At 39.4% G+C, this 8,414-nt stretch overlaps 1 protein-coding gene across 1 annotated transcript; it reads left to right on the top strand.

Annotated features, from left to right (window-relative positions):
• Positions 1–342: 342 nt before the first annotated feature.
• LOC114366081 (E3 ubiquitin-protein ligase COP1-like) lies at positions 343–4,129 on the top strand. The gene is made up of 3 exons (XM_028322863.1): positions 343–346; positions 2,908–2,968; positions 3,898–4,129. The coding sequence occupies exons 1-3, from the start codon at positions 343–345 to the stop codon at positions 4,127–4,129; spliced, it is 297 nt and encodes a 98-aa protein (XP_028178664.1).
• Positions 4,130–8,414: the final 4,285 nt, after the last annotated feature.

The raw sequence follows: 8,414 nt of genomic DNA, 5'->3' as shown, positions 1-8,414 counted from the left end.
TTGGGGGCTAAAAATGTGAGATCCTAAGATAAGACTGAGGTGTTTAGGTAATTACTTATTAGCTTAGTAATATTTATCTAGGTTTATTAAAGTATGGGAAAAAATAGCAAAACTTTGCTATTGTCTTTCTAGTTAATTGTTTGCATCATCTGTTCTGCTATTGATACCTAGGTACTTTAATATTTGTCATAGAAGGAGCAACACCACGACAGTTACTGTTTATCGCTACCTCGGTACCGATCAACATGGAAATCATTGGAGGAGGCCTATGTTCAGCAGTGGACGTCCTTATGGTTGAAATGATTCAAATCAAATCAAATCAAATATATTTATTTTGCGAACATGGGTATATGATAATCAGCTCAAAAGATTTTGCTCCCTACTACCTCTACTTAGGATCAAGACCTGCAGATTTTCAGAGAGGTTTTCATTTCAACATTAGCCGTGGTGATAGATCTAAACACTATTTATCTCATCTGTCTTCAATAACATTTATATTCATAATCTCGTATCAGTTGGTCAATTAATTAATTTTCTCATACACCCACATAGAACATACAATACAATAGAACGGTTTAGTAGACGAATGAGTCAGCTATTCCGTAGCTTTTAATTCAACCTTCAACGGGAAACCATATGATTAGTAGATAAAAGCCAAGCGAAGGGGTACATGGTTCTTCGTTTACCATGCTTAATTTATTAGGTCCAGACGGTAATTAGCTCGCGTTAACTGATAGCTAAGCCTGCTTATTAAAAGAACTGGCTACTAATTTATTTACAGTCGAAAATTACTAAGAACGGGTATAGGTAGGCTTGGAGTTTTTCGGTGGGAAATTCCCATCAAAAAGTGTAGGATCAACAGTAGAATGTTGTGTGGAGTTAAATCTTTAATCCTACTAATATTATAAATGCGAAAGTAACTCTGTCTGTCTGTCTTGCTTTCACGGCTAAACTACTGAACCGATGCGGCATACTGAATGATGCGGGCAGCGCAGGACCGTTCATTGTGGAAAACCTTGGGGGAGGCCTTTGTCCACCAGTGGATACAAAAAATGCAACGTCCACAGCTTCAGCTAACTGTTAATCACCAAGACCTCTTAAATAAAAACATTTTTTAAGTATGTTACTCTCGTAATTGAAGTTTTAAAAGCACCATCAGTGAATTATGAATATTGACGTAAAAAGAGTTAACTAGACGAAACCGCGCAAGTGGCTCGCAGACTGTTTAAATCGTGGAAGCAGGGAAATCCATTTGGGTTGGTAAAGTCCCGGATTCGCTGACGCACACCTAGGGCTGCCTCTATTGTGTAGGGAGTAAGGGATATATTAGTAAAAGTTTTAAGGTAACAAACCTTTATATTTTTTTGTTTTTTATGTATATTTTATATGACGTATGTAATAACGCAAACACTACCACCTTTAAATTATAAGTAGGTATTTAAAATGAGACAATTCTCATCTTTTGCTGTCACCGTTGCAACTCCTGTTTGGCCAGAATTACAGCTTGTAAATACTACGATAACAGATCTTGACACTAGCACAATTTATACTATGTATATTTTTGTAGAATATCACACATTAACTTCATAAAGTGACCACAGTCTTCAGTTTGCTATTTCTTCGTCAATAGACGAAACACCACAAGTACCAAAAATATTAGCAACGGCGATTTCGTGTTAGTCTAGTCCCGCACAATTTCTACAACGTTTTTTTCTCCCTAATATTTTTTCTACATTTTTCGTTAACCAAATTAATGGCCAAGGGTAACCTTTCAGATTTCAGATTGGATGCCATATATTTTCGGCTCCGATAACAGCCCACCCCGGGAATTTATATTAAAGCACATGAGGGATTATACCCAATTATGTGTTTTGTGGGTTAAATTCTGTACCCCCNTACAAATAGCGCACAATGGTCTAATCAAAAGGCTAAGTGCAATATTCGATTGCCCTGCAAAACTAACTACGAAAGGCCTTATGAATGGATACTATGTACAGTAGAACGCCGATTATCCGAACGCCGATTAACCGAATCGCCAATTATCCGAATCGCTCCTGAGCGTAATATAAAAAATTAAAACCAAGTAATTTTTAATTTTTTTGTTGGAATTCGGATATATTTCAACTGAGCGTTATTGTAGCAGTTCTACTATAACGCCAAATACAAATATATCTGTTTGTTAAACTAATTAAAGTTTATTCTATGTGTGACAGTTGGTTTTTCTCTAATACCAGTCTATGTCCGATTATCCGAATTTTCGATTATCCGAATCGACCCCGGTCCCAATTAATTCGGATAATCGGCGTTCTACTGTATAAAGTAAATAATTATGTAAATGGCATGTGTGGCTGGACTTTATCTGCTTAGCTCGCAAGTATAACATGTCTTGTTAACTCATGTCTCTATTGATTTAAGAAGATTCCCGCCTTAGGCAGTTCGATTTTTTCAAGTTATTTATGATTTAAGAAGAGGCTGACAAAGGTGGCTAAATTTCTTGCGCTGCTTCTTCTCAGCACTGGCCCATTTATGTCCCAAAATAAAAGTAGGGTTCAAGTAATACTAGGACGTGTTAAAGGGCTTTTTAAAAGCCTCTTTGTTGAAAACAAATGCATTTTATGACTTTACTTTTATATTATCCTTCTGTAGCGATTTTGTGAAAAATATTATTGGCAGGTAGTTGCTAATTGCTCATAAGATAGGCCCCCTTAATTTAATTTATTGTCCGTGGTGCATAATCTTTTTCTTAAAGGTTTTAAACCTTTGTTTGTCACCTGTCATCCGCTTTGCAATGGAGGGAAGTCGAACCTTAATTTCGAACTCCTCCTATGTTCTTCTGATTAATTTCGTTGCGGGTCCAATGACAGTTTAACTTTCCCCCGGGACAAACTTGNGTCCTCCGACTACGAGGGAACCGTCTCCGTGTGGGACGCGGCCACCGGCAGCGCTGCTGGTCCGTGCACTTCAACAGGTCGGTGCCGCTCCCGGCGGGTGACGTCACACGAGCACGTGCCGCGTCCTCCGACTACGAGGGGACGGTCTCCGTGCACACGTCGCTCCCGGTGTGTGAAATCACACGTGTGGTGGACATAAAGCCCACATCAATTTAAACTTTATGCTGTGAAAATACGGTTCAAAACAAACAACTTTTTTTGAGCCTGGTTAAACAACCAACCTTTGTTTCTGACTTTTAATTTTCAAGAGTAACTGACTGTTAACTGACTTTCCCTCTTCTGACCCTTATGAAGTGACTCTCCCCTTTTGGTCTGGATAAAGTGACTCTCCCCATTATATAATCTTTAACGTGATCCTCCCCTTTCTGATCTTTATAAAGTGACTCGCCTTTTGGTCTCGATAAAGTGACCCTTCCCCTTCTAGTATCTTCACTCCTCTTTCTGGTCTTTATAAAGTGACTCTCCCCTTTTGGTCTCGATAAAGTGACTCTTCCTTTTGATCTCGATAAAGTGACTCTCCCTCTTCTAGTATGTTTAAAGTGACCCTCCCCTTTCTGGTCTTCATAAAGTGATTCCCCTTTTGGTCTCGATAATATGACTCGCCTTTTGGTCTCGATAAAGTGACCCTCCCCTTTCTGGTTTATATAAAGTGACTCTCCCCTTTTGGTTTCGATAAAGTGACTCCACCTTCTAGCATCTTTAAAGTGACCCTCCCCTTTCTGGTTTTTATAAAATGACTCACCTTTTTGGTCTCGATAAAGTGACTCTCCTTTTTCTTTTCAGTACTTGCCACATGTTTTTCTCGAAGCGCTAGTAGGGCTTAAAAGATAAGGAGACATGTAAAGTGCCTCTTAAGGGCTACCTTTTTATATCACTGTATTTGTGACGTTCATAAGTGCCACCAGTAGTCAAAATTGAATAAAATAATTTTTGATTTTGTGCGCAGGGCGGACGTGCGTCTGCTGGCGTCGGGCTCGGACGACGCGCGCGTGAAGCTGTGGGCGCTCAACGCGGAGCGGTCGGTGGCCACGCTCGAGGCCAAGTTCAACGTGTGCTGCGTGCGCTTCAACCCGCGCTCCTCCTGCCACCTCGCCTTCGGCTCCGCGGACCACTGCGTGCACTACTACGACCTGCGCGCGCCGCNATCTCTAATAGCGATGAAGCAGGATTTTTTTTAACTTCAAATGCGATTTCCCAAAAATCACCATTTTCGACTTAACTCCCTTTTCACTGGGGGTACAGAATTATTCGTGGTTTGTTGCGTTCCGCAAATTGGGCTGGAAGGTAAAGGGAAATCATCGCTGAAAGGAATTAACTACCCTTTACCATACTTACTTATATAAACTAATCCCGGAATTTTCCTTAATAGCCTATTATTAAATTACACGATTTTTTTTCATCGTGTACCTAATTTAATAATACGTGGTAATATTTTGAAAAACTTTTATTAATTGTAAAAATCACGAAAGTGGAAAGCACATGCATGCGAAAAGCCTAAGACTGGTCTTTAAAGAAACCTTTGGAGGAGACCTTTGTCCAGCAGTGGCAGACAGTTGAAACGAAAACGTTATTGTTTTATGATGATACTTTTTTCTTTTGATAACATATTTTTCTATTTTGCACGTATCATTCATTCATTCCCTTTGTTGCCCACCACCAATTAATTAGAGAAAATGCTACAAAATCCCTTGTTTAACTAGTTAATTTGTGGCAGCCCTGCAGGGCCGGCAGACCTGACGCAGGCTGATTACGAACTTCGCGGAATGATGCCGACAAAGATTTTTTAATGAATATTAATTCGTTTCAAGTAAAACAAAGTTTACTCTCGCCACGAATCGGTAATTGCCTCGCTTTCAGCCTCTTGATCAGTGACTGACGTAAAAACTTAAAAGGTGTAAAAGGTATATTACTTTGGAATAATTAAGGGGAGTTGCACCATCTTACTTCAACTTTAACAAACGTCAAAAATCTGTGAAACCCCATACAAAATACACTGGTTATTGTTATAGTTACGGTCAAAGTTAGTTGGTGCAACTCAGCCTTAGCGTCACTGACAACAATATGTTTTTAACGCGCTCACTAGTGACGATATTTGATGTAAACTCACACTCCCTTTGAGCGGCAGCATAGCGTAGCGTAGCGGATATTGTGCAGGTGTACACCAAGGACCTCTCAAGCGATCTTCGGCGGGGGGAGACGTAAATCACGAAGCTCTAAAGTGATCTGCGGCGGCTCCCGCCGCAAATCACTTGTTCAAGTTCGGGACCCTGTCATTTAAAAAATATAGTTCTGTTTCTTTCGCACGAAAGTAATAATGCTTAAGTATGAATGTGATAGCTATATTTTCTAGGCACTATGGTTGCTTTTCAACGAAATTTTTCTTAGTCTGTGTTTGAAGATGACGCGCTCCGCGGCGCCCGTCTGGGTAGTGATAAAGATGGATGTTTTTTGTCGTTTAGATGCTTTGGAAGTGTGTTTTTCTTTATAAAAAACGTGTATAATGTGATTAACTTTGGAAATAAGTGTTAATATACACCACTAAATTTTTATCACCAAAAAAATTTAAACAGGTTATGTAGAAACGTGTGGAATATTGAAAGCAAAAGAAAAAGAAATGGTTTTCATGAAGTTAATTTTTTTATTAAATTTTCGTTAATCCGTATTTCACGCGTCACAGCTGGGTCACTCCGCTGCTCGCTAGAGTAGTCGTACGCGCTCGCATATTGCCTCGATCTGTCTGTCTCGCTCACGCCTCGACCACGCTTCCAGTGTTATTATTACATACTTAGCCAACTTAGACCATTTTGAATTCTAATAAGTGTTACATTAGCGTACGTAAATAGTGCTCGCGACGCGTGTGTCAATAAATTACCAATTTTAGGAGGATATTTTGAGTCGCTTTATTTTACTCTTTTTTTTGCACAAATGGGATCAGTATCAATAACTCATTACCCAGAATTTTTTTTTTCGGTGATTAAAATTTAGTGGTGTATAACATTGCTTTTAATTTTGAAGGTGAATCAAGTGCCATCACAAAAAGTGACAAAAATGACGAATCTTTTTCATTCAAGTAAGTTTTGTACCTAAAATATATATTTGTTAGCCTTAAAAGTTACACCACAAGACGGGTAATTTTATCCAGATTCCAAAAATGTGATTCGATAGTATGTAACGGTAATAATGATAAGCTATTTTAGGGAAAATGCGAACAGGATTTTTTTTTATTCCCGCGGGAAGGGGGGGGCACTTCACGCATTAGCGCCTTCCCGCGGCAGATCGCTTGAGGGGCTAAGTACGCGTCTAGAACGCTTCGCCACCGTGGACAGTGTCATTAATGGTGTACAAAAGGTATCTTACTTCTGAATAACTGTTTGAAAATTGACTTGGTACTGAAATATTGATCATACGCCCAATTTATAAGCTTGGGAAATTCGTTTTATGTGATCCACCTGTCGATGTTTATGTTTTTCTTCGAGTTTTATATTATTCTAGAGCCTTCGAAGACGAGTATGTTCGAGTAGGATGATGTGGAGTTATAAAGACTAAGTAAGTACGTAATTTACTACGCTCATAATGTTCTTGTATAAGTAACTTACAAATTCATACAACTCAAAAGCCTTGAGAACTAGAGTAATAAAGGTACTTACATTTAACTTCTTCGACTAAGAATACTACTTTACTTAGGCTTAGTTGCACCATCTAACTTTAACAAACGTCAAAAAGCACCCGTTACCGTTACAGTTACGGTTAAAGTTAGGTGGTGCAACTCAGCCTTAAATAGTTTGCTTGTAAGTTTAAAGGTCATTCGTTAAATATGAAATCAGTACTCCAGTATTTTTAACGACCGTAAAATAAAGTTGTATTATTATAAAAAAATAAAGACCATAAAAAATTATTCGTACTGTTCTATTTATGTCTGGCTTTAAAAAAAGGGTTTAAACATCCCCTCTACGTAATCCGTCCGAATCCTTTTACGACATTCCACTCAGGATTTCATTTTAATGTCCATTAAATTGCCTTTTAACACAACTAGACTGGGCTCCAAACTTTAAAGTCCTGCTATCTTTTAAATATCCCATTCTCGGACTCACCCGTCGACGTCTTACGGATTAAAAATACCTGCAAACTTCGTGGAGTTAGACCAGATTGGATGCAAATCTTGTAATCGTTGAGCCAGTACTGCGAGAAATAAAATTAATATACCTACAATACACTACGCCAAAAGTAAGTAAAGCTTGTACTATAGGTACCAGACATTCCAGACACATATGCATTCATACTTTTTTTTGGAAATTATGTACAATTATTTATACAAAACCCTCAGTCCAATGCAAACAGTAACAGTCCGTAAACGAACTAAAGTCGCTGACATAGCCCGACGGATCAGCAAGCTGAAGTGGCAGTGGGCAGGGCACATACTTAGTACTCAGAACTGACGGCCGATGGGGCAGCAAGGTTCTGGAATGGAGGCCACGTACCGGAAAACGCAGCGTGGGACGGCCACCCACAAGGTGGACCGACGACCTGATAAAGGTAGCAGGAAGGCGCTGGATGCAGGCCGCTACCAACCGTGCGATGTGGAAGTCATTGGGGGAGGCCTATGTTCAGCAGTGGACGTCCTGTGGCTGAAATGATGATGATAAATGCAAACAGACTGATATGTATATAGATACACAAATGCTTGCATTGAGCGGGAATAGACCCCGCGACCTCTGGCTTGTAGCTCGGTACGTGAAAAATTACACAAAAACGGCCGTCAATATCTAAAGTTCACTGAACTTCCCATATCTGGGTGAGGACTAAGATCGCTTTCACATTAGGGCGTTACATTTCACATTATAAAAACACCGCTGAGTGCTGCGCCGTCATATAGTATTATACCATTATCGACAGCGCGTCTGTAGCGCGTATGTCGCTAAAGTCACCTAAATGTGAAAGCGCTCTAAGGATTGACACCCCACTGTTGTTTGCCCTACGATCGGGACCCGCAAAGTCGTTTGTAAGAAATGAATCAAATCTGTCACAAAGAAAGCATGGGGTGAGCGCTATGACAAGTCGACAGCCCGCCTCCCTTTAATTAGCAACTTGACATCCCTAATAAGAGATAATAAAATCATTTCTATCCGAGCTGCCTCGACGGAATAGAAAATGTTCAACTAAATCATTTGATAATTCGGTTTTAAGACGGAGCTCCACAATTACCATAGTAAGAAATGGTACGCCAATTTACTTATACAGAGAGATTAATTTAATTTGCCAAAATTAGTGGAAAAATGCGCCAATTTATTTATAATGTAAGTACTTATTTAATGCTTAATTGTTTTATTTTACTGCTTACAAATAAGAGTATTTTGATTCTTTATGCAGCAAAAGGTGCCCATTTGACCGAAATCACACTTCATGATAAGTACCTATGTGTAGATGCAGTCTACATACCTGCCAAGTAAATGCCTACAAAACTTT

This window comes from Ostrinia furnacalis, unplaced genomic scaffold (assembly GCF_004193835.3).
Source record: "Ostrinia furnacalis isolate ACB-3 unplaced genomic scaffold, ASM419383v2 OfSCF0526, whole genome shotgun sequence".
Taxonomy (NCBI): domain Eukaryota; kingdom Metazoa; phylum Arthropoda; class Insecta; order Lepidoptera; family Crambidae; genus Ostrinia; species Ostrinia furnacalis.
Note: the sequence above shows the minus strand (reverse complement) of the source record. Positions and strands in the feature narration are given on the sequence as shown.